Source organism: Mustela nivalis (assembly GCF_964662115.1).
Source record: "Mustela nivalis genome assembly, chromosome: 4".
Taxonomy (NCBI): Eukaryota; Metazoa; Chordata; class Mammalia; order Carnivora; family Mustelidae; genus Mustela; species Mustela nivalis.
Genome location: NC_139023.1, coordinates 104613532 through 104641034, shown reverse-complemented (window position 1 = coordinate 104641034; position 27503 = coordinate 104613532). Strand labels below are relative to the sequence as shown.

The window sequence follows — 27503 nt, the reverse complement described above, 5'->3', positions numbered from 1 at the left end:
TCACTCAAACAGAAGAGATTCTATCTTTAATGAGTACAATTCAGAAAAGTTCTTTGCATGCTTCAGCCAATATTTAAACCCCACTAAGATCTGACTTGGCTTTGTGCTACAGACTGGACTGTGTTCTCCCCCAAAATTCATATATTGAAGCACTAACTCTTAATATAATGATACTTAAAGTTGGGGCCTTTGGGAAATAATTAGGGTTAGATGAGGTAATGAGAGTGGTGTCCTAGTCCAACTAGATTAGTGGTCTTATTAGAAAAGACACCAAAGAGCTTGCCTGACCTTTCTCTCCACCATGGCAGACAGTTAGAAGTCAGCCATTTGCAATCCAAAGACAGACCTTTTACCAGAAAGACATTGACCCTTTTGAGCCCTCGATTTGGACTTCCTGCATCCAAAACCGTGAGAACACTAATTTCCATCGTTTAAGCTATCCAGTTGATAATATTCTGTTATGGCAGCAAGAGCTGACTGACACTCTATGCATGGCATTTGAGAACGCGAAAGTTGGTGTTAACTGTTTGACCATGAAGCTCTGCGATTCCCTTCACAACAGAAACAATGAAACTAAACATGTAAGATGCGCGTAAAAAGAGATCACTTACTACTGATTACTAAGATGAAAAAAACATCCAATACACCAAGATGTGTGCAGATGTCGAAATAGAATTGCAAATGCCTTAAAGTGCACATTTCGACATCTCTCTGTTTTTTTAATGCCCAAGTATGTGTCTAAAGCTATTTCTTGTCCAAGCCATGACAATGTGTTTGGATTTATGACAAGGATAGATGTGTGTCATCTGTAGAGGAGGGGACACCACTCTGAATGCTCTGTTAACAGTCTTCCCGTTGTCCTTGGCCAACTAGGGGGATGATAAGCTAATGGAAGGAGAAAATAGCTCAACTGGAGGAAGGAAAGTGGGAAAGTGGGAAACATTTCTTTGTCACGATGAAGCCGCCCAGGAGCATAATGGCTAGACTCAAACATTAGAGTCCATGTGGTCAAACTGCCCACAGCATGATTCCAGGAATAAATGGGTATAGTAGCATAAACATCAAATGGTACTGTTCCCCTACAAGGAAGTCCAACCTACTTGGACTTAAAGTTCCTCCAACTCTAAACTAGGATGAAAATGGGAAGCTGCCCATAGATAATTTCCAAAGTCTTCTCAGAATTATCATACTAAGACTTCCTAAAACTTGAAACTGTTTTAAGCAGTTCTTTTCAAATTCAGAAGGTGACTCATTAGTGGGTCAAGAAATCCACTTATCACGTCACAGTCAGCATTTTTAAGGGGCTAAAAATATAATAGAAACTAGCACCGCCACACCTCACAAGAGTAAGTGTTACGTAGTGAGACTTGCTCCAGTTAGACAGCAAGCACACAACTCCTGGATCACAATGTAAAATTCATTTTTTTACTATAAATGGCAGTGAAGAGTTTGAAAATCACTGCCCTCAAAAATGTTTTAATTGTGCATCACACATCATTAAAGACACTCTCCTCCATACAGCTGGGGGTAAAAATCGTGTAGCCAAAGGAACATACAATCAGTACTGGAAAATAGCTTATTGGAGTCTTGAAGATCTGTGCAGCATCTATGTAGAAATTTTGGCTGGACAGGTTGTCATGGATAATAACACCTGGACACTGGCAACTGCTCCATCTCCAGAAAGAACAAGGAGGCGGAGACATGACAAAACTCTAGGCCTCGCCTAACTGAGAAAGATATTCTTAACTATGGAGAACCAAGAAACTGATGGCTACCAGAGAGGAGGTGGGTGGATGGATGGGGGAAATAGCGGATGGGGGTTAAGGAGTGCACTTGTCGGGATGGGCACCCGGTACTACCCGGAAGTGCCAAATCACTAAATCACACACATGAAACTGCTGGAATTTAAAGAGAAACAAAAAAAACAAAAACTAAAACTATAACTAAAACTAAAAACAAAAACAAAAAAAAAAACCCTCTACGCCTTGCTTAGAATGAGGAGAGAATATTCACAGAATCCTAGCAGTGTGGCAAAACTCAGTTGATGGCAGGCCTGATTTATTTAAAATCTTTTGCTATCAGCCAGCAAGTAGGATGCCTATAGCTTGACGCAGCTGCCTAGTTAGCTTTACAATCTCAATTTCCATAATGCTTTGATGTAACAAAGTTGAACCGGCAACAAAGAGAGCAGTTGTCTAAGAAAGGGTGGTGTTTCCCAGGGCAAGGACAAACAGGATGAAAGCCCAGTGCCTGAACACTGAGGTGACAACAAAACCGGTGGAACCGTTGAGGAAGGTCAAACATCCTGTCAAACACACCCCTTCGGCTCCAAAACAAACAAGGAATAAATTATGAAACCAGCAGGAGCCACAAGGGGAGGATGATGAGCCTGAATAGTATGTCTTCATAAAACCCCCTGAGCTTTTTTACCATGTGCTTTACATTTATGGACTGAGCTTTTTTCTTTCCATCCATTTGTTTTTACAACACCCCTATTCTCAAGAGTACCACCCTGCTGTTTGCTGCGGTCCTTTGAGCTTTTTGCTCCTAGAGGCAAACTCCAGCAAGCCAACACCCTAATATTCAGTGGGCTGACGTCTAATTTGGAGATATTTTCTCAGTGTCTGACTTAAACTCCTTGAGTCTCTTGCCACATTAAGGTGATCTTAAATCTCAAATGGGTCTTCTATAGAAGTGCCCAAGTAAGGAATGAGTAGAGGTAAGGGGGTTGAGATTCGTATCATACACGTGATCTCAGATTATATTTGAAATCATTTAACCAAGGAGTTCCATGCACTTCTTCTACTTCTCCTACTCCCTTTTCCTTACCAATTATGACTAGCCAGAAATTTTTGTTTTGTTTTGCTTTTTTTGCGTCTTTCCCCGACATTACTTTGTGGAAATGCTAATACAGGGAGGGGAGGGGCAGGGTTGAATGATAAGGGCCACTTCCTCATCCAACATTCTGTAGCGTTAAAAATCTGCTTGTGATAAATGCCAAAGAGTCAGGCAAGATTTGAAATTACCCAGCGTGGGAAGCCTGAGTGGCTCAGTTGGTGAAGCAACTGCCTTAGGCTCAGGTCATGACCCCAGAATTCTGGGATAGAGCCTGCATTGGATTCCCTGCTCAGTGAAGAGTCTGCTTCTCCCTCTTCCACTCCCTGCTGCTCTGCATACTTGTGCTATCTCTGTGTCAAATAAATAAATAAAATCTTTAAAAAAAAAAAAAAAGGAAAGAAAGAAAAATTACACAGTGTGGATAATGATAAAGGCACTGAACTTGACTAAATTTGGTCAGGTTCCTCTAAGCCCATGAAGCCTTAGTCTTGCATCCATCCTTATAGGGCCTGCATTGTCTGGTTTTAGCAAGAATCCTGCTAAGTTATTTTACAGAGAATCCTCCATCTTTCATATCTGATCACCCCGGCCTGCCTTCAGCAAGAATCCTATTAAGTCTGCTCAACCCAAATCCCTCCCACCCACCCATGATGCTTCCCCATAGTAATTTTCCATTCAATGACCCCCACCTGCCCCGTAGCTATAAATCCCCACTTGTCCATGATGTATTTGGAACTGAGCCCAGTCCTACACTGAGGTCCCTTCTCCTCTACTGCAGCAGTTCTTGAATAAAATCTGTCTTTATCACTTATACTACTGTTGTACTATGCTATAAGTATCATAAGCATGTAATTGTACTATGCATTGCATAAATGCTTTTCTTCATTCAAAAAATATTTCTGGAATCATAAAAGTCTGGGTATAATATTGATGGGAGGAGGGGAAGGTGGGGGAAGCTGAAGGATGACAACTAAGAAAGAAATTGCACAAAGGTAGTAAGTCCTAAGATTCTCCATCAAGAAACCTAATAATTGTGGCAGAAATAAATCTCACACCCATATCCATAAAACCAGAGAAAAAGTGTTAAATTCATGAAAGATAATTATAAAAAACTAGGAAAGTTTCTATAAAAGAGAAATGAGGAAACAACTTTGAGGTTAGACCTCCCAGAAGGTAGACAGAGGATATTGCCACAGGGGTGACTGGGGGACCTTCAGAAAAGAGACACATTTGGGAGGTTGATGGCCACTTTGGTTTTAGACATTTTAAGTAACAATGCCTGTGGGATACCAGATGAAAATGGCAAGGGAGTTTTTTCTGAGAAAAGTAGAGGCCATAGATAAGGATGTGGCTGTCTTCTGTGAGGAGATAAGAGATGAGTGGGAGGAAAGGATATCATCAGGACACAGAGCACAGAAGGCAGAGAAAAGCTTTAGGAACATATAACTTCATTTGGGCAAAAGCAGCAGAAAGAGCCAGAGAATAAGAAAGAGCAATATAAGCACCAAACAGAAGTCATCTAGGCCAGTAACATGTAGTGAATGCCTATTGGTTTTGCCTGCCTGAGATCCTCATCCTCCAGTAACAGACCACCTTCATGCCATGGGAGCTTCCTTCCACGTGATGTATTTGGGGCTGACCAGGGAACATGTCTGTTGTCTGGTAGAGCTACTGGAAAAAATCTTTTTGGACTAGTATTGCTGTGAGTCTGGGATTTCCTCAGGCCATTTTAATAGCATGTGAAAGAAGGCGAACTAATGCACAGAGACAGGTTTCCAACACCACTGTTAATCTCCTAGATATACCTGTGCCTGAAGCTAGACTCTTCAGGCATCTGAGACAGTGAATGGCCTTTGTGATTTAAGCTAATTCATACGAAGAAGTTTTTTAACCTACAAATGAAAGAGTCCTGATTGATACATAAAGTAATCATTCAAAAGACATTTTCAAAGCTAGGAAATGAATGCTACATCCAGAACCTACAGGGAAAGCAAAAAGATAAGCTTTTCCATTCTTTAAATCTTCTCCAGTCTTCTTATTCTCAACACATAGACCATTTTCTCTAGTTAAATGGCACAGATTAAATAATACAGAACACTCTGACCACCCGATCCCACACCCATCGTGCCAAAGCCTTCACACCACACCAGAAGTGAAATATCATCCCATTCAAAAGTCACCCCAAAGATGGTTTCAGATTGTTTTTCCATGAATTGTACTTCTGCGGAAGCTGAGCAATTCACGAACCCAGTAAGGACCCTGCTAGGTATGGTTGTGGTCTCTCTTACAAGGGTCAATGTAGGAAGAGAGAGCACCCTGTAATGTACTTAAACTCAGGGACACTCAAAATTAGAATGAAACACCTAGTCCAGTCTTTTATTTAGGATGTCAAGTAACTGAGCCACACAAAATTTAAGTTTCATTACCAGGCCCCAGAGAAGCCAGGAGTAAAACTGGAATTAAGAATCCAAATCTTAATTCTCACCACGGTGAGAAAACCTGGCTAATGTTTGAGTGTTTTGAAGTTCTGTCTTTGGGTATAATGCTAAATATGATGTAAGAGTAATTTAACTCTATCACTCAAGTCAATTTAGGGGCAACAGATATACTCCTCACCCCGGTCTAAGGGTGTGCCTGGGTGGCTCAGTGGGTTAAGCCTCTTCATTTGGCTCAGGTCATGATCTCAGGATCTGGGATTGAGCCCCGCACGCAGATCTCTGCTCAGCAGGGAGCCTGCTTCCTCCTACTCTCTCTGCCTGCCTCTTTGCCAACTTGTGATGTCTCTCTCTCGCTCTGTCAAATAAATAATTTTTTTTTAAAGAATCCAAATCCGAAAGAGCCCTGTCTAACCCTTCTCTTTTAGTGACTCTTCTACCTTGCCTTGCTCGGCACACCTGTTGTTTTATAGCAAGAACTCTAGCTACCTTCTGAAACTTGCCGTGTATGGAGCCGAGATGAAAGCCAAACAACTCCTCCTTCCCCAGACCCCAAGTGAATGACTCATATGCTGTTCTTTGAACAGGTAAGAGTTTCAGTAAGACTCCTACGAAAATCTTCATCGGCGCTACTCCCATCAAAACTAATCCCGCTCCTCCCTCACTGCCATTCCTGTATTCATTCACCAAACACACATGGATGACGTCTTCTCTGGGCCAGGTGTTCTGAAAGGTGCTGAGAATAAGACACGGCTCCATCTTCTAGTAAGCTCACCATTCAGAAGACAAAACATATACATACAAATTTATAGCTATAGAACAATGTAAGAAGGAGAATAATAAAGATAGGTGCAAGCTATTGTGAGGGAAGAGGTCTGGGAAGGCATCCGGAAGAACGAGATACGTGTGCTGAGTCCAAAATATTCGTTCAGTGCTTCTGCTGGCTGGAGAGATAAGACAGGAACCACAAAAACTTACATTAGGCAGAAATCAGTAATGCAAGTAAGTATGTGATCAGTTGACAAATGAATTTTGTAGACAATAGTTATTACACGAGTACTGAGAAGCACAGAAAAGCTATATTCCTCTAATCCCCACATCAATTACTAAAGTAGATTTAAGGAGAAATCTGGGATGAAGAAATCAATATCTTAGAAAAGTAAGCTGTCCAAGATGAAATAACCTGTAACTGTTAACAACAGAATTCAGACCAATGTCTTTTTTGTGTGTTTTCTAACTTCTAAGCCCCTACTCTTGGGGCTATACCCTTATTATGTTTTGTTGATTGAACATGGATAAGAACACAGATAATAAAAGGACCACTTAGACCGGGGTGAGGAGTATATCTGTTGCCCCTAAATTGACTTGAGTGATAGAGTTAAATTACTCTTACATCATATTTAGCATTATACCCAAAGACAGAGCTTCAAAACACTCAAACATTAGCCAGGTTTTCTCACCGTGGTGAGAATTAAGAAGGAAATGCATAATGGTTTTGATTCCTTGCCCTTCAAAGACCCCTCCTACCCACCACCCAAACAGGAACGCTGGGCACAATGACCACACCAGCGCAGCAGTGTGTGGAACTGGCATAGTCCTCTCTGCCACCGATGCCTGGCCGCTGACACCGCCATGAAGTTTTCCTGCAACAGGACTGTCAAACCTAGAGTACCTCCACATGTGCCATTCTGAATGCTTCACTTCCCCGTCACTGTTTTAGAGTCAGTGTTTTTGTAACTCAGGCAGAGAAGTCAACAGGTTAATTTATCCACCCAAGCTACCATCACATAACCACACTGGACTATGACACCAGTATGACTGACATAGGTTGTCAGAACATATGAAGAGGAGGAAAAGATTAAGATCCAAAATAAGTATGTAATGGGCAAGAGCCTCTAGAATCCTTGAGATCATATTTACCCCAGTATTCATGAATCCTAATACTAATAATATAATATTGTGTGCCTGGCACACAGTAGGGCTCAGTAAATACTTGTTGAATAAATGAATGCCTAAATGTATGAATGAACTCCTCACTCATCTTCACGGTATTTTTAAAAGCCAATTGCAAAAACATTTCAAGTTCACAGTCGTAACCTAAATGAAATTACAGGAAAGTAAGCAAATGCAGAAAGTGACATATATATAAGAGTGTTTCATATATGGCAACTAGCCAAGGTTCCCAGAAGAACAACTCAAATACTTAAATGTTTAAAGAGGAATTTGAGTTTAACAATGGGGGGAGGTACATTTCTGTCCCTGAAACAAGTGAACAGTCCCATGTACTTATCCTTTCTGGGGTGACTGCACAAGGTCACAAGCAGTGGCAGCCCAGAATCACACTGGCACCAGGAGTGTTCGAAGTAAGAGTGACTGAGAACACCACTTCCAGATTTGTTACTGATGCAATAACGGAACGACCAAACCTTAGTCACAAGGAACGTGAGTACATACCACTTCTGAACCTCCTTGATATTGCTCAACATAAAAATGCACTGAGTCACACTTACCAACATTCTCTTGAACTTTTCCCTCTTACTTTCCTTTCCAAAGTTTTCTCAATACTATTTTACCAAGATAAGACAGACTTTTCAAAGGTTTGAGCAAAAAACATTCCAGGTAAGTGATCCCTAGTTTTATAGAAATGGCTAATCAAGTGATTCCCGACTCTCTTTTCCTAATTTTTTTTTTCATTTTTCCCTCAAGTTTTTCTTATGTTTCTTACTTATGCCACTAGAGTGCTCAGGAAGTCCCACCCAGAATACACATAGACACACAAAGATGCAAGCACACACATGCACATACGTGCACATGTTCACATTTCACTCTCCAAACTATTCCTTAAGAGGAGAGAAAAAGGGCCTTTCCTACATATGCTATTTGAAGAAAGACACCTTGTTTTATGAAACAAGGAAATAAGAGTATCATGAAATAATATGCATAGAGTGACATCATTGCTATGAACAGGGTTAGAGAAAACCTGGAGATGTATGCTTCAAAATCTTAACAGTGTTTTACCTTGGGGTAATGAAATTATGGGTGATTTTTATTTTTCTTTTCTGTTTCTCGATATTTGCCAAAGTTTTAGACAACATATATGTATTCCTATCTTAATTAGAAAAATAAAGTTAAATCATGGGAAGTTTCTTAAGTCTCTTCTTCTAGGTTCCTCCGAACACAATTAAGACAAGTTGGAATTTTTTTTCTTTTTCTACTAAAGCAAAAGGAATTTTAGAATCTATGATACACTTTTTAAAAGAGGTTTACAAAGTTTTCTGATTTTACTGTAGCTATTGACATATTTCTCAATCCTGTCCCATCCACATTCAGTTTCTTAAGGCCCTCTCACCCCTAAGAGCCTGGCATGGTATCAAAGCACAGACACTCAGTCTGGACTCTTAACTTTCTGACCCTGACCGGTCTCCAGATGACAGAAGCTACCCTAGTTTCCATCACCTGTAGGATGATCTTCTTGTATTTGCTGCCAGGCTCAAAAGGTCTTTGAGCCTTCCTGCTCACCCAGGGCCTCCACTCAGTCCCTCCAGGATTGAGGTGTAGAAGGTAGGACTGTTCTCCAGGCAGGGCTGGGGCAAATGCCACCAAGGGTGAGAGCTCATCCTTCAAAGTCATCTCACCACTGCATACAAGGAATGACCTTATCCATCCATCACAGCCCCAATTTTATGACAGTTCTTTAGCACAGTGGTTCTCAAAGCATGCTCCAGGGAGCCCTAGGGGTTACGAAAACCCTTCCAGAGAACATATAAAGTTAAACCTACTTTTATAATATTACTAAAACTGCATTTTCCTTTTTCACTTTCATTCTTTTATGCGTGAACAATGGACATTCCGGAGGCTATGTGATATACATCCCAACAGATTGAAGGCTGCAGCATATATGAGGACACAGCTGTCTTTGACTAAGCCCCGACAGTAAAGAGATTTGCAAAAATGTAAAACAACACCATTCTTCTTATTAATTTTTGATCATGGAAAAAACAGTTGTGTTTTCATCAAAAATGTTAACATGGTATGGACTTATTAATGTTATTTTAAATATGTTAAATATTTAAAATTTTCCTTGACATTAAATTTTATAATGGTAAATATCAATAGATATTAACCACATTTACTAAAGGTCTTTGGTGTTCTCAATATTTATTAAGAGTACAAAGGGGCACAAACTTTTGTCTGCACGTAAGAATGACACAGAGGTTCCTATATACCACTTAACTGACCAGTTGGGAGCTTCTGGTAGATCTTACCTACTGTATCTTTCACCCTGTTCATCCTATATTCCCATAAGATGGTTTCTGCTGATGTTTTTGTCACTCTTCTACTCAGACTGGCTCCCCACACAAAAACAAGAAACTTCTCTTCTGCCAAGAGTCTAAAATCCCAACACTGAAGAACTTCAATTATCTACCTCCAATCTTCCTTTGTCCCTCTACCAACCTGAAAAGCATATCTGAACCCTCTATTCTAATAAAAAGTTTTACTAAGTCTTATAATATACCTTCACTGTGACTTTGTAGGCCCTGCACCCCCACCCCACTTAGAATGCTGATGTATCTCCTATTGAAGAATCCAACTCCTATCTGTGCTAACATTTGGCCCTCACCTCCTCTGCCTAATAGGGCTATGCTCACCAGACTGCTACGCCCATGGTGTTTTGGGAATTCACTGTGTATTATCATCTGTTCATGAAAATGGGTATCTCTTTAATAAGATCACATGAAGATCTAGAAAGGATGGATGTGTTCCTTTTCTATCTTTCTCAACCCTACTGAGGCTTGGGACATGTAAGATGCTCAACTTATCATAATCATTAATTTGCCAGATTAAGGAAAGGAAGGATGGATGAAAAAGAAATCAGAAATTAGCACACAGTACCTGAGTATAATTCTGAGAAAGACAACTGGATAACCTGAGAGTCATTTACCAGTCATTTACCTCTGAAGAGCCAAATTTTCAAGACACAAGTTTCTCTACTCATACCAGGAAACTTTCCCAGAAGGAACCTGGTGTTGCCTTGATACTACAGATACGCTACACTGTCACCAACATTTCCAACTGCCCTAGAAATTATAACTATAAGCTATGGAGAAAACCCACGGCTAAGTGAGCAAAAAAAAAAAAAAAAAAAAAAACTGACAAAATTCACAAATTAGAAGAGATAAAAACTATTACATCCTTCTACTTTGATAATACACAGGTTTTAGTTTAACATACTATTTCCTTTATACTATTTTAAGAATTTTCAACAAATGAAGGAATTTCTGGTTTATTTTGAATTAAGTGAGACATCTAGGCTGATTTAAAGTTATGTTAGTACGTCAGTATAAAATTTAGTGTTAAAAGGTGGAAGTTTTCATTCATTCAACAAATATTTCCTGAACACCTACTAAATGCCAGATACTATGCTAGTTACAGAAACACAAAAAGTGAATGAAATGCACCTAAGATGTTTCAGACTGTTGCAGGGTTTGGATAGAAATATAGGTAACTACAGGATGGGCTGATAAGGGCTGGGGTAGGATCCCTTAATGTTTAAAAAGGTTAATTAAGCCACCCTAAATGTATGGGATTGTCAGAGGCCTCCAGGAGAAAACAATATCTAAGCTGAGATGGAAAGGGACAAGGAGAAATAGGGTTGGAGAAACAAGGGGGTAGGAATATTACTGCAGTGCCTTAAATATCAGGAAAGGTGCTTAGATTTGATTTAAGAGTAATGAGAAGTGACTTGAGGATGGTGCGATTATCAGATGTGCGTATGAGATATTAAGTCTGGCGGCAATGAGGAGCGCAGGGAGCAAGACTGACGGGCAGCAGCAGACCCATGGCAGGCCTTTACTGAGCACCTACTGCATGCCATGCACATGACGGAGTGACAAGATGCAGTAACTCACCTAATCTCCACAACAGTCCCGTCAAGTAGGTAAAATTACCCCCATGAGACAAGAGAGAATCCTGGAGTTTAGACAGACTGAGACAGAAATATGTGGACGTTACAGTGACAGGACTTAGGTGCAATTACGATAAGGGGGGGAGGGGTGTCAAGAACGACATCCAGTTTTCAGTTTCATCACCCAAGCAAGCACAGGGTGATGAGGATCCCTGAGACTGGCCAAACAGGATTACCTGGAGGTTGTGCGGGAGAAAGGTTAGCGTTGATGAGCTCAGTCTGGAACAAGTTTAGACCTGCTGAGTTGGGGAGGAGAGGGAGTTGCACATCAGTGGGCAATGGGGGTGGCCAGACTAAATCTCCAGAGAGAAATCTGAACCCTCTCCTTAGAGAGCATCTACACACAAGTGACTACTGCAGCCAGAGGGACAGACAGGAGGCTGTGCAGAGACAGTGTGCAAAATCAAAGGGAACAGGACTTGAGACAGTACCCTGAGCAACATCAGTAGTTAAAGGACGACCAAAGGACACTGAAACTGAAAAGCAGCAGGGAGGTAAGAAAATCAAGGCACACTTAGTTTCCAGCAAGAAAAGGGTGTGTGTTTCCAGTAAGATGTGCTGCACACCACCAACACTAATCGGGAGAGGTAAGGCCGGAGAAGCGCCCATTGTATTTACCAATAAGAAGGTTCTGGATAATGTCCTCCAGGATTAATTTCATGAAAGCTCCAGGGACAGAGCCTGACCACAATGTGCTGTGGAGGGACAGAAAGGTGCAGAAATGTAATAGAACTACAAATAGTTCCACGGTCCAGTTATGTACAGAAAACGAGGCACAAGGATCATGATATATTCAGGGGATTCACAGCACAGGGACTTCACGAACACAGCATCTGCCCCAAACCATGAGAAGAAATGGGCATTCAAACTTGGAATATCTGTTTTCCCTGTCCAGTCTGGACCCTTGGTGACTTCTGCCAAATGACTTACTTGTGTCTTAGTTTCTGGGGAAACAGATTGGTCTTCATTCTCTCACAGTACTGTTTTGAGTATCAAATGCCGGTAATCAGGAAATAACACTGTAAGGTTGAAAAATGGCTGTGAAGGAACTACCATCAGGTTTTAGAGCTAACCCTGATTGCTGCAGAGACAACTTCAGCAGGGGAACAAAAACGGTAACTTTTTTCTTGTTTTACTGAAACGAGGGTAGTATCAGCAGAGAACACCTTCCTACTTCAAACAATTATGCAGGTCCCCGTGGCTTCAAGAAGCTCTCTCCCATCAGTTCTACCCTGACATCCAGGCACATGGATGACAAGAGGGGACAGGTGGGTTTTCGGAAAATCAACCAGTCCCTTCTTGGGATACCATTCAGCCTGAGGAACAGAAGTGGAAAGAGCATAAGTTCTGAAGTCTGGTCACCCTGCAATGGAATGCTCACTTTGCCATCTTGGATCGATGACTCCAAGTGAGAATTTTGGGTTTTGTTTTGTTTTGTTTTAAGATTTTATTTATTTATTTGACAGACAGCCATCACAAGTAGGCAGAGAGGCAGGCAGAGAGACGGGGGAAGAAGCAGGCTCCCTGATGAGCAGAGAGCCCTATGCGGGGCTCAATCCCAGGACTCTGAGATCATGACCTGGGCCTAAGGCAGAGGCTTAACCCATTAAGACACCCAGGTGCTCCCCACCCCCGCCCCGAGTGAGGTATTTAACCTAGCTAAGACTGGCCTTCCTGTAAGATTAGGAGGGTTAAAAGTATAGATTGCTCTAGGCAGTATAGACATTTTAACAATGTTTACTCTTCCAATCCAAGAGCATGGAATGGTCTTCCATCTTTTTGTGTCTACTGCCTAGAGCAATCTATACTTTTAATTCTATTTCAATCAAAATTCCACCAGTATTCTTCAAAGAGCTGGAGTAAATAATCCTAAAATTTGTATGGAATCAGAAGAGACCCCGAATCGCTAAGGAAATGTTGAAAAAAAAAATAAAACAGGGGGCATCATGTTACCTGATTTCAAGCTTTACTACAAAGCTGTGATCAGCAAGACAGCATGGTACTGGCATAAAAACAGACACATAGACCAGTGGAACAGAGTAGAGAGCCCAAATATGGACCCTCAACTCTATGGTCAAATAATCGACAAAACAGGAAAAAATATACAGTGGAAAAAAGACAGTCTCTTCAATAAATGGTGCTGGGAAAACTGGGCAGCTATATGTAGAAGAATGAAACTCAACCATTCTCTTACACCGTACACAAAGATAAACTCAAAATGGATAAAAGACCTCAATGTGAGACAGGAATCCATCAGAATCCTAGAGGAGAACATAGGCAGTAATCTCTTCGATATCAGCCACAGCAACTTCTTTCAAGATATGTCTCCAAAGGCAAAGGAAACAAAAGCGAAGATGAAATTTTGGGACTTCATCAGAATCAAAAGCTTCCGCACAGCAAAGGAAACAGTCAAGAAAACAAAGAGGCAAGCCACGGAATGGGAGAAGATATTTGCAAATGACAGTACAGACAAAAGGTTGATATCCAGGATCTATAATGAACTCCTCAAACTCAACACACACAAAACAGACAATCATATCAAAAAATGGGCAGAAGATATGGACAGACACTTCTCCAATAAAGACATACAAATGGCTATCAGACATATGAAAAAATGTTCATCATCACTAGCCATCAGGGAGATTCAAATTAAAACTACATTGAGATTATCACCTTACACCAGTTAGAATGGCCAAAATTAGAAAGACAGGAAACAACATGTGTTGGAGAGGATGTGGAAGAAAGGGAACCCTCTTACACTGTTGGTGGGAATGCAAGTTGGTGCAGCCTCTTTGGAGAACAGTGTGGAGATTCCTCAAGAAATTAAAAATAGAACTCCCCTATGACCCTGCCATTGCACTCCTGGGTATTTACCCCAAAGATACAGATGTCGTGAAAAGAAGGGCCATCTGTACCCCAATGTTTATAGCAGCAATGGCCACGGTCGCCAAACTTTGGAAAGAACCAAGATGCCCTTCAACGGATGAATGGATAAGGAAGATGTGGTCCATATACACTATGGAGTACTATGCCTCCATCAGAAAGGATGAATACTCAACTTTTGTAGCAACATGGACGGGACTGGAAGAGATTATGCTGAGTGAAATAAGTCAAGCAGAGAGAGTCAATTATCATATGGTTTCACTTATTTGTGGAGCATAACAAAAAGCATGGAGGACATGGGGAGTTAGAGAGAAGGGGGTTGGGGTAAATTGGAAGGGGAGGTGAATCATGAGAGACTATGGACTCTGAAAAACAATCTAAGGGGTCTGAAGTGGGGGGGGGGGTCGGGGTACCAGGTGGTGGGTATTATAAAGGGCACGGATTGCATGGAGCACTGGGTGTGGTGAAAAATAATGATACTGTTGTGCTGAAAATAAATAAATAAAAAAAATTTTTTTAAAAAGATTAGGAGGGTTAACGGGATGATGTATTAAGAAGCACTGAGCATGCTGCCTGGAACAAGGTAAGTCCTCTGAAAATATTAGCCTCATTCCCCTTACGACAGAAACTGCTTCCTCTCCTAGGGTGAAGGTCCTACTCAGAGTATTTCCTTAACTGAAAAAAGAGAGGGAGGGCGCCTGGGTGGCCCAGTTGGTTAAGCACTCAACTCCTGATTTCAGCTCAGGTCATGATCTCAGAGTCCTGAGATGGAGCACCGCAGGTAAGATTCTCTCTCTCCCGCTCCCTTTGCCCCTCTCCCTCCTCTCACCCTCTCTCTAAAATAACTAACTAATTAATTAATTTAATTAAAAATAGAGTACTTCCTTGACTGGCATTCATTCCAAAATTAGGAACAGAGCTAATGTCTCGCTTTTCTCATTACGGTGTGTAGGTGAAATAAGCAAAGAATATCCCTAAATTCTGAGGTTCCTGATCCTAAAGAGAACTGGATCACGATTTCATACACAAACTCAATCAGCTGGTAGCATCAATAGCATTCATTCCTCAACAAAAGAAACTGTGTTTTCTTACACATGTGTATAAAGCAGGATCGATCTGTGACCCGACTCAGAATTAGCCTACGGATTCTACTGTTCCCTTTCACCTGAAGTCTGGGCTACCTTTCATCTCTCTCTTATTCCAGTGAGACCAAAGCAGCCCCTGTTCTCTTACTGACTTTCAACAAACAAGGCCAGCTAGACATGAAGGGCCCTGGATTCTGCCAGCTTGTAAAACCCATACAGAGATCCTAAAGTAAATCTAAACTTCAAACCACAATTACATGAATTTCTGGAAATAGAACATAGACTCCCTACCATTCACATTTCAGTAGTGATGTAAATTTTGGACAAGAGTAATAAAATACAGCTAACTCCTAAATGTAGCCTCAGAAGTAATCTGGAGGAGAGGAAATGCCCATGGTCTGAAATACCCAATAGCATCCCATTAGCCTATACACCTAAAGTTTACATTTTTAGGAATTTATCAGGAGTGTTTGATCAAAGGGAAGCAGAGGCAAAAGGTAAAAGACTCTTGAGGTGAGAGTTGTCATGGAAACTAACACTGAAACCAGCGCTAGACTGACATATTTCTCATTGAACTTTTCATTTCATTAATCCTTGCTGTCTTTTTGGAGCAGTGCTTTCCATAAGTTGACTGACCCTGGGGTACTCAGGCCTCCAGTAAAAGACAATTTTGTTAAAAATAGTATAGCTATACCAAGTAACATAGTATTATAATAACTATGCATTGAGCACATATTTAAGCCAGGCCATACGTGTTTTACATGTACTCTTACATGTTATTTAATATTTGAAGTAATATAGGCAATGACAAAAATCTTTGAGTTGTTACACGTAATGCAGTAAATATTTAAGTGTCTGAAATACAGTGATTGTTCAGTCAATGTTATTATTTTTCTTATTTTTTAGTTCAAACAACCACCTATGAGTAAGGATCATTTTTTCAATTCACAGGTGTAAAAACTAAGGATTAAGGAAGTTAAATGACTTGCCTGTGATTCCCCAGCTAATAAGTGACAGAATTAGAGTTTCAGCCCAGGTCTGTTTGATTCCAGAGGCCAAACTGTTAACCATTATGTTGTATTCTCTACTCCAGTTTGAAATCTAAGGAGCTCACCAAATAAATCGATGGCAACTCTGGATTATTTTTAAGCTGGGTTCGTGGAACTAAAGCCTTCAGGCCTTATCAATGCACACCTGTTTTTGTTCTCTAGCCATTCACTTCGTAATAAAAAAAGTCAAGGTATTAGATATTTGGACTTGGAAGGCATAATACTACTTTTCAGGTTAACACCTTTGATCTAGATTCACAGATTTTTGTTTTGCTCTCTGTAAACTCCAGGCCAAGAAAAACAACAGAGGATCTTTGGAAGGAGACAGAAACCAGTTGAAACAAGGCTCTATTCTAGAGATTTTCTATGCTCCCAAATCCCATCATCACAAAGGTAATTCAATGTTAGTTTCATTTCTTTATAAAATAAATCGCAAGACCTGGCAAACCCATTTGGCTCCTGAAACAGACAAATGGGAATAGTTTGAGAATAAATTAATTAGTTTCAATTACAATCAGGAACCTACTGTTTGTTATCTGGAGTTGGGGATGGGAAAACTCTGAAAACTACAGTTTCTTAGGTAGTCTCGAGTTCAGTAACATTCTTTTTTTTTCTTTTTAATAATAAATTGCATGGTAAATGATCCTAATATTAATTGTTTGCATCTAGCAATATGGACAGTCCTTTGAGGAAATGCCACTCTGAATATAAGTAACTCGCAGACCCTTATTACCAACCACATTAAGCTGCCTTCATAAAGGGGTTGCTTTTCTTTTCCCTGAGGAATATCAATCCTTCTCAACTTCAGGCCTCATTTTCCATTCCTATTTATAGTCCTATTTTTCTCCCCCAACCACTATCATCACCAAAAGAAACAGGTAACATAGGGGATTCAACGTACATTAAATTTAAAGGGGAAAATAAAGACTTTTAAACTACAGTCACAGTTGAAACGCAATGGGGTTTTTGTTTTGTTTTTCTTAAATTTTATTTATTTATTTGACAGAGAGAGAGAAAGCAGGACACAGGGGTGAGTCCGAGGATGAAGCAGACTCCCTGCTCAGCAGGGAGCCTGATGCGGGACTCGATCCCAGATCTCCAGGATCATGACCTGGCTGAAAGCAGTCGCTCTACCGACTGAGCCACTTAGGAACCCAAAGCAATGGGTTTTTATGATGGAGAAATGAAGTCCTAGCATCTCCCTGGATGGGTCTCTTCAGGAAACAGGAATATGGCATGACTCCTGGAAAGCATAAAGCCTGTAAACCTCCCACCCAGCTACTCAACTCTGAACATCCCTCATGAGGAATAAAGATCTACCCCTACCAAGGAAAAAAGTTTTTACCTCTGCCCTCTCCCATTCATGGTGTGTGAGAGCTCAAGCTCCCTCGCAGAGCAGACTTGCGCGGTCTGAGTTAGGAATTCCACTCACCTACTCTTCCTTCATTGCTTCCTTCTAAACAGGCAGCACAGGCCCTCAGCAGTGTTCATATGATGGTGAATCACAGCCAGCCTAATGCTCTTTCTCACTGTCTTTGCCCCAGTGATTACTTAACTATGCGGTTTTGCCTTGTGCACCTTTCACGAGTTTCTGTCTTATTTCTTATTTCAATTCGAAGCTCTGAGGAAAGGGACACATTATCACCACTGTCATTTCTACACTCTTGGCACAGTTCCCTTCATGTGACTAAGCTATGGATAAGCTGATTGTGATCAATGATGAATAACTTCTATTCATAGTTCAAAATCTGAAGTAATAGTTGCTCAGGCTAGAGAAAGTATGATTTTCAAGACTATAATCAAAACATCCACAACAGCGTAGCATTTAGGACTGCCTTGAGGTTCTACCGCTTACTGTGTGACACTGTTTAAGTTACTTAACCATTCTGTACCACATGTTTCTCCTGTGTAAAATAAAGATAATAATGGTGCTATTATCATAGAATTGCTGTGAGGATGAAATAATACAAATAAATCGGTTAAAAGATATGGCACAGGGGCGTCTGGGTGACTCAGTGAGTTAAGCCTCTGCCTTTGGCTCAGGTCATGACCTCAGTGTCCAGGGATCCAGCCAGCATCAGGCTCTTTGCTCAGTGGGGAGCCTGCTTCCCTCTCTCTCTGCCTGCCTCTCTGCCTACTTGTGATCTCTCGGTCAAATAAATAAAATCTTTAAAAAAAAAAAAAGATATGGCACATAGTGAAAGACCAGTAAATTCCCAGATATAACTATTTATGGTATGTACAAAAGGGTGCATATGACTCTTGGGGTTGTTAGATATGGAAAGACTAAAGAGCATTTTCCCATACAGATCCCAATCATAACAGGCATGGAGGCAAGCTAAGCTCTTGACATCACAGTCATAGTCAAATGAATTACAAGTGCCCTTCACTTCCTTAACCTCTTGAAAACAATGATCTAACTATACACCCTCAACTTAAATGAGATGGATATAATAGGTGAGAACAGATACATTATCTTTAAGATAAAGCAACCAGAGACCTAAATGCAGCCTCACCCTCTGCCTTGCCCTTCTGTCTCACCCTTCATTTCTCACCTGAACAAGCAGGCTGGAAGACATTCCTGGAAGATCTACCCCCCACCATTTCTCAGAACATGAAGGTCAAAAGAAGAAAAAGAACAGATGTTCTTTCTCTCCTTTGTTCATGTCAGAGATCCCCACAACCTATGTCATCTAACCCACCATTACCCCCACCCCAAGTAAAAGTACAACAGAGATCAACACACCATGCATATAACACATATGGAATGAACACACATACACATACACACACACACACACACACACACACACACACCCCTCTTCTGTTGGCTACATGCTGCCATCCAGTAAAATTAAAAGCCAAGAGTTATCTCACTGCCTCTCCCTTTGGCATCATTAGGCTGGAAGCTAATAAAGGAAAAGATTTAACAAGAGTCAAAGACACTATAGGCAAAAGAATGAAGTAGAAGATATTTACTGGGGGAAAAGAGATTTTTTGCCTGCTTTTCTGCAAGAGACGGAGCCTTTATGCTACCTTCTGTCTCCAGGCTCCCAACAATCATGACATCAGCAAACAATAGCAGTCTCCTCTCTGACTCTGTCTAGACCCAACCCAACACATTCCACTCTCATGCAGGTGAATTTTATGAAACACATGGCTGATCCCTATTCCACTTTCATTTGCAATTCTTTCATTAGACATATCATGCTATTGTGCATGATTATAATTATGTGTGCATATGTCATACCTCCCTCAATAAACTGTAATGCCATGGGAGAACCCAGACTGTATTACTCTTATTAAACAATCTTCACTCATTCACTCAAAACATGCAGAAATGTGTGTTATGTATACCAGGCACTATACCAGCCCCTAGAGATGAGTCAGGTCATTCCCTTCAATTTTTTTAAAATCATTTGTGTTTGTGTTGGTTGCAGGGGTTGGGGCTGGGGAGAGGGGTGTTGGGGAGAGCCATATAAACAGAAAATTGTAATGCATAAAATTATTTACATTTTATAATATTATGATATAATTGCCAATATATATTTTGATTACACAGGCACCAATTAACATAGAATCACAGAGAAGGGCTCCTACTAAACCCCTGAGCCGATCAAGAAAGACTTTTCAGAAGAAATAAGGTCTAAACTGGCAGCTGAAACATCGGCAGATATACACGGAGAACCAGGAACTATGAGCAGTCCATTAAGACTACAGTGGTGGCAAAGGAGAAGGCTTGAGGAATATTCAGGAACCAGATCTTAAAAGGGCTTTAGCTACATTAAAGAATTTGACATTTATCTTGAAGGAGTTGAACTGCTTTAGTAAAAAGAGTGATGTGATCAGATTTCTACTCTTAAAATGACCACTTTAATTAGAATATAGTAGCCATTCAAAGTATCTGTTGAACACATGCATAGTTAAGTGTAAACAGCATAATAAAAAATATTGTAGGAATTAAAAAGGAGAGAAATCAGTGAATTGGTCCTGGCTATGATGTCCCAGAAAGGTTTTATGGAGTTGTTCAGCCCTTCTTTTAAAACTGTACAATTTTGATAGGGTAATTCAAGGAAAAGGACTTTCTAGTTGGAAACGGGAAAGATACAAGGAAGATAATGAGCTAGGAAGTGGCTGTGCAGAAGTTTCAGATGAATTCACAGAAGAGCTAATAGTTTAGTGCTAAGACTGGAGGGGTAGGTTGGCATCTTAAAGCAGGGATGGGGGCCTTGAATGCCAGTCTCAGGATTTAAACCTCACCAGCAAAGAGACAGCCAGCTCCTGGCTGAGTTTTGAAAGGGGAGAGGCATACTGCAAGTGTTGCATTGGGAAGATTGGGTATGAATTGGAAGAGGTTTAAAAACAAGGTCCAGGTAACAGGGTGTAGCAACATAAAAGGAAAAACAAAAGCAGGAGATGTGCTGCAAGATACATTGCAAAAAAAAGAAGAAGAAGAAGAAGAAGAAGAAGAAGAAGAAGAAGAAGAAGAAGGAGAAGAGTTAAGAGAGAGAAGTGAAGAAGTAAAAGCATAGGGTTGGGTGATAGGTGAAACAAAGGTCACCTCGCATGCCACCCTCCTACACCCACCCCCACGTCTCCAGCTCCCCTACTAACCCTCCCTGCAGGGCTGCCTTATCTGAACAGACCCATTTCCTGCAGCTTCGTGTTACCATTTGGAGGATGAGAGTCTCCTCCTTTATGAAGCTGTTTAACCAGTGTCTACACCTAAGAACTAGGAGGTGAGGGGTTTTTCTGAAAAGAAAATGAAGAGAAAAGAATATCTGGAGAAGAAGAGAAGAACATCGGACAAACAAAAGGTAACACTGAAGCTATTCTTAAGTCCCCTATATCAATCAGCCAGGGTGTTCATTCAATTGGGGTGCCCCTGTTTATTCCAAGAACACCCCCCGACCCCGAGAGAGATCAGACTTACACCCAATCCTGGGGCCCCAAAGACTCAATTAGCTCAAAGAGTTCCGTCCTCTCACTGCTGGGGTCACCTCTTCTACCAGCTATTTGTACCCTCAGTAACCACAAGAAGCAGAAAGATAAAACTCAATTGTTCTGTAGCTTCCAGTCTGAACTCTGGCCACTTTCATCTCCTACACTGACAACTTAATTTAATAGTACGTAGGGATACTGAAAAAAGGTGTTAGAAACCCCCTTCCAAAACTGTCTAACAAAATTCCACGGCACATTAGTCTATTACTCGAGAAAAGCTGACCTGAGAAACATCACAGCCCTCATCCAAAGGAACAATGTCATTTGTAAATAGATCGCTCAGAAAATCCAATAAATCCCTGGCTCATCAAAATAAATTCTGTTTTCCCAGCCTTATTCAAAGTCAGAAAGTCAGGCTTCTCACAATAGTCCCATGTATTATTTATTCTACTTTAAGGCAGGCGGGGAAACTGAAGTTGCATTCTTTAAGATAGAGATATTAAGGGCCAGCTGGGTAGCTAAGCAGCCCACTCTTGGTTTCAGCTCAGATCCTATCTCAAGATGGTCAGATCAAGCCCCTTGATGGGCTCTGCACTCAGTGCCGGCTCCATGTGGGGTTCTTTCTCTCCCTCCGTCCCTCCCACTCATGGGTGCTGTGCTTTTGCTTTCTCTCTCTCTCTCAAATCATAAATAAGTCTTTCTTAAAAAATAGAGATATCAATAGCTCTAAATCTTGTTCCAAATTGGATGGTGTCTTGCTGCAGCAGCTTTGAATGCCAGCAAATTAGTAGATTCTCTGTAATGGCATTTCATTTGTCACCGTGTAACTGATGACTATTGTTTTCTTTAGAACTTTTTAGTTGATGTTTGTTAGAACTGATTACATGATAAACTTTCCTCAGCTTGCCTTTGTTTCCAAAGTAATTATGAGCTTCTTCCTCTCTCTTTTTGATGCCCACAGATGCCATAATGAAGGCAGTTAAATATGCAAACATGAGAATCAGAAACAAGGTGTCCACGTACCTATAATTTACTTATTGAGGCATCCAACTTACTCATAAACCAGGGATCATATCGCTAATAAAGTTATCTGATTTTCCTGAAAAATTTAGGCATATTTTCCAGTGTCTTTGCCAACAGATGGTTCAGGGGTCTTTTGTCACCTTATAATTCATCTACCCCTCCAGACATGATAAGGAGATAATTTAAGTGAAAACAATGTGTGGACCTCAGATACGCAGCTGCAAGCGAAATCCTCACACGCCTTTGCAGGCATATGACCGCCCCTACTCCTCCTAGAATACTTTAGTCAGCTATTTCCCCTAATTGAAATGAGACTGCAACTAGACAGAAAATACTTAGGAAGGTGTTTGCTTTATTTTCTAAAATAGCTATATACTATGGGAGCATTTCAGTCTTCCAACATAGAAGTTCTCAGACATTAAACCAAAGGCAGTATCATGCCAGAACGGGAACTATACATGGTTTACTAAAGAACTTATATAAGCAGACCATAAAACCCTTCTAGATCAAAGGCAGGTTGCCCTCTAACCCCCCATCCTCCCCATGGTATCAGAAAGTTCTACTTCCCAATTATTGTATGTTTTAATTGAGGTAAGATATTTCTAATAAAAAGAATGCCAACCTAGCTATAGTTTTATTAGCAAGGATTTCACCTGATTAAAGTTTCCCTATCGGGCATCTAAGATTAGGTATCTTAGGATATCAGGATCCTAAATTCCTGAGTGGAGAATACATAGTATGCAGTATTTCCCAAAACATCTGAAAACAAACACTTTTTCTAAGAGAAACTAACATATCGCCCAGAAGTGGCAAACACTACGCAAAATACTGCATACTACCATTCATCATCAGTTCTCACTGGAACAAGAGCAGAAGGAAAAAAAAAATCAAAGCACTGAGTGAACTAAGTTTTTAGAAGTGGTGAGGACTTCTGCGAAGGATGCTAATAGCACATTTTGCCTACCTTGAAGTTTTAAGAAATACTCAATCACAGAATATTTTATTATGGAGGTGACTAGGAATCTATAATGGCATCTTTTTTTTTTTTTTTTTGGAAACTTACTAATAGGTATGACCTTAAAATTCTCCCAGGTAGCTCATGGCTGTCCTTGTATTCTAGGCCTTACCGAATGTCTAGCTAATACTGTGTATACATACTGAGAAATACATTTTTTATTTTGAATGAAAATTAGAATCAAACACTTGACCTGACCAATGATTAAAAACAAAGGCTCTAAGCCCTGTCCAGGCACCAACTGGGTATGTGATCTTGGTCAGGGCCTCCTTTGTTTCCTGATCTCTGTGCAATGGACCCCCCAGCTCTATAAGCCTCGTGAAACCCACCCAGGAAAGACAACTGCATCGTATCTCCTTGGCAGTTCTTCCCCATCAAGCAACTGTTGATGAGAGCGGGTTGTGAGCCATTATCTTTGCAAGGAAGATTTAGGTCCGCTGTTCCAATAGAAAACCACCTCATAAGGTGCTTCCAGCCCTCAACTACTTAATAAACTCTTCTCTGAAATTGTATAACCACAAGCGTGGGACCTCTCAGCTCATCAGGAGTAAAACTGCCCACTTCTAGCTCCCTCAACAACACCAGCTTATAAAAGCCCGGTGGAAGAAAAGCCCAGTGTGGTGAAAACCAAGTGCCACCCATGAGTCACCGCCTCACGCTTGAAAAATGCCACGCTATTCTGCCTCCCTCACTTCTCCCAAACAAAGAGTGTTCTCATACAAATGAAAGTTCACCGCCACCGAGAGCCTGGCAGGGCCGCGGGGGGCCCCCGCCGTACCTGGTTGAAGTGCAGCCGGCCGGGCTCGGCGACACCCTCCTGGGGGGCGGCTCCCAGCTGCTCCAGCAGGCGAGCGAGCTGCGCCGCCGACAGGCTCCGATTCGCGCCGAACACGCTCAGCACATCCTCGCTAAAGGCGAGCCCGGGCCCCAGCGCCGTGCCTCCGACGCCCGCGGCCGCCAGCAGTAGGAGCCCGGCCACCGCCCGGCCCGGGACCATCCCGGCCGGGGCTGCCTCTCGAGGACCTGAAACGGGCTGAAGCGCACCGGGACGCTCTGGGCGCACCGATCAGGCGTGGTCCACGCGGGTCCGAGTCAGCGGTGACGAGGGCGCCCCTGGTCCTCCACCGCCTTCGGAAGAGCAGCAGCCCGCGACCTGCGGGGCATTGAAGTGCAGGTGGAGTGGGGGTGGGGAGCGATAAGCTGAGTGGGCCCCCGGGCCTCCTGGAGAGCCTAAGATAAAGAGGACAAAGGGGGACAGAGATAAAGGCCAGCGGGCCACCCACCGGCCAACCCCGGGAGCAGGGCCTTGCGGGAGCCCTGGGACGCCCAGCCAGGCAGGGGGCCAACTGCTCCCGAGCCAGGTTTGCAGAAGTCCCAGGATTTGCATAGCGTGGTGACACAGGTTCCTCCTGGATAGAAAGCCCCAAACCAAACAATTTCTTTAGGAAGGAAGAACGAAAACCGCTCTCACTAGAGAACCCCACCTCTTCTTCCTGTCTTGGGGCTAAATTCCCTCAGAGCAAACTTAGACGGCGTGAGACAGTCCCCACGGAGCTGCAGGAAATAGCCCCTCCGGAGTCCTGGACTTTGCGTCTCTGCGGGACCCTCCCTCTCCCAGACCTCTTCGCTGGGTTTGGCAAACCGTAGCCTGCTAATCTCTCACCTCGCCTGTCTGTTTCTGTCTCTGCGTCTCTGAGTGTGTCCACGTGAGTCTCAGTCTTTCTCTCTTTCTCTCTGTCTCTCTCTCAACACTATCTCTGGCTAGTCAGCTCTGAAACTCCAAGATCCGGCCCTACGCCCTTTACAGATAAGAGGCGGGCCCTGTCCCCGCCTCTCTGGCACGTGGTGACACGCACTCCCCCAGCCCGAACTCCCGCGCTCGTCCGCGCCGGGGCGCAGAGCCGCTGGCGTTGGCGCATTCCTCACCGGACAGGGCTCTCCACCCTCACCCCGGGGGGTTACCTGAATGCCACGCTTGTGTCGGTGTCCCCAGCCTCCTTTCTGGTCTCGGTGGTCTCTTTTGTTACCTTGATGAAACCAGCTTCCTGGAATAGAGTCACCCCATGCATTGTCTAAGAGATTAGCAGGAATTGCTTTTTTGTGTTACTTGGTAAACTCCGAGGAAAAAAAGGAAACCAGATCTCCAGCGTGGTGGCGGGCGAACTGAGCCTGCACTGCCCAGGTCGGCCCTTCCTGACGCCGCACAGGATATCCGCAGATCAGAATGAATGTTTGTTTGTTCAAATGAGGGTTCAAGAAAAGCTGACTTAGGTGTGAGATCAACAAGCTTGTGCAAAGTGAATGCGGTATTTGGGGACAAAGGTTGTGTCTTGTGGATATAATTGTCCCGAAATAAAGTAAATCTTGGTTCGCTGCTACATGGCTAAGGACATTAAGAAATTCAAATTGTTGTTCTTGCCTTTCACTCGGCTCAGAGTGCACAGCAGATTTTAGGAGATACTAAGTGCAGATTTTAAACAGCAGATTTTAAGATATTCTAAGCGCAGAAAAAGGCAAGGAGATGTGGAAGGGGAACTTAAATGTAAATGTGAAAAATAGAGACAAGAGAGAAAATTCCAGAGGGATAAGGTTCTAGGGGGACATAACCGAAGGGCTGTCCTATGGAAAATGTTTAACTGTATTCTGACTAGTAACAGGGCAAAGTCACCAAGAGGAAGGTTTCCGCAGAATATAAAGCACAAGTGCTTTGGGAGGTAGTGATTTCTCCAAGATCGCGAGTAATTCAACCCCACAGGTGAGTGATAGAAGGATTCCTGTCTTGGAGGGAGATCAGCAAAATGATCTTGATGGTGTGTCCCTTCCAATTATAAAATCTGTATATTTATTAGTAATAATTTATGAAATTATAATGGTACCTAAAGGGCAAATATCTCACCCAAGGGCCAGAAGAAAACTCATGTCACCGTTATTTTTCCTTTTGATCTCAGTTACTCAAGGTGCTTCTTAGAAATTAGTGAATACTCAGACGGTTCATCACATCCAGCAAGCTGTTTATTCCCAGCCTGAAGTGCAACATTGATAAGATGTTGGATTTTCCACAAATATAAATGGATTTTAACTAATACCAATTTTGTATTGTGGATTTTTTTAAATAAAATTTTTGTATTAGCCATTCACATCTATATATATATACATTTTGCCTGCCCATCAACACCAAAAGACAATAAACAGTAAAATAAGTAATAATCAACTTGCTCGGCAATTTTACCAAATGCAGTTAATATAATTTAAGGATGCAATTAAGAGAGAGTATTCAGAAAATTACAAGTTACTAACTACCAAACCGGTAAGGCTAATTTCTAGATCTTCCACTCTAATGAAATATAATCACCAAAGTACTACTCAGATAAGATTTTAGGGCTCAAAATATGGCCTTCTTTCAGCAATATCATTACTGAAAAAAAGACTTCCAGTTTAAAATATAAAGTGTAATGTTAATAACTATAATTTCTCTCAAAACTTTGCCTGAGAGGTTTAGTAATTTCAAATGATAATATTTAAGGGAGCATGCCAGGAAGTCCAGCCAGGATACTAAAAGACGCTTTGTCTTTCTGACAATTCACCCTATGAAACTGGGTGACAGGTTCAATTCCTTCATCTATGAAACAGGAAAATTGGGATAGAAGAACAAGTATCCACTCCAGCCTTATTTCTAAATGTCTAATTTAGGAGTCAACTTTCAGAACAAAACATGAAACTCCTAGAAGAGAAATAAAAGTTCACTGACCCAGGGGCACCTGGACAGCTTAGTCAGGTAAGGGTCTGACTCTTGATTTGGGCTCAAGTTATGATCTCAGGGTTTTGATACTGAGCTCTTCCCTCGTGGGCTCCCTGCTCAAGGGGGAGTCTGCATATCCACCTCCCTCTGCCCCCCAACTTGTGCTCTTTCTCTCTCTCTTTTAAATAAATAAATAAATAAATAAATAAGTGAATATTTAAGGGGGAAAAAAAAGATTCTCTCCTTGGGCCCCTCTTCTCTTAAAAAAAAAAATAATAATCGCCAATGGAAAGGACATTTTTTTAAAAAAAGATTTTATTTATTTCCAGAGAGACTGAGAGTGAGAATACAAGCAGGAGGAGTGGCAGGCAGAGGGAGAAGCAGGCTCCCTGTTAAGCAAGGAGCCCAGTTTAGGATTTGGTCCCAGAACCCTGGGATCATGACCTGGGTGGAAAGCAGATGCTTAATTGACTGAAAGGGCATTTAAAGTCAAGTCTTATTTTTTCTAATAGCTTCAAATTTTTCCCAGT

The 27503-nt window shown here is 41.8% G+C and overlaps 1 protein-coding gene across 3 annotated transcripts in view; it reads right to left on the bottom strand.

Annotated features, from left to right (window-relative positions):
• Positions 1-25313, bottom strand: part of SLC39A8 (solute carrier family 39 member 8) — an 81037-nt gene extending 55724 nt beyond the window's left edge. The window contains exons 1-2 of one of the 3 annotated variants that reach the window (XM_082726791.1): positions 25197-25313; positions 24013-24464 (exon numbers count right to left, since the gene is read on the bottom strand). In XM_082726791.1, the coding sequence (XP_082582917.1) occupies positions 24013-24231 (219 nt within the window). In that variant the 5' untranslated portion in view covers positions 24232-24464; positions 25197-25313. Of the gene's footprint in view, positions 1-24012; positions 24465-24718; positions 24847-24897; positions 25026-25196 lie in introns of those variants that run through there. The other 2 variants (XM_082726789.1, XM_082726790.1) reach the window with 2 other exon arrangements.
• Between the last annotated feature and the right edge of the window lie 2190 nt (positions 25314-27503).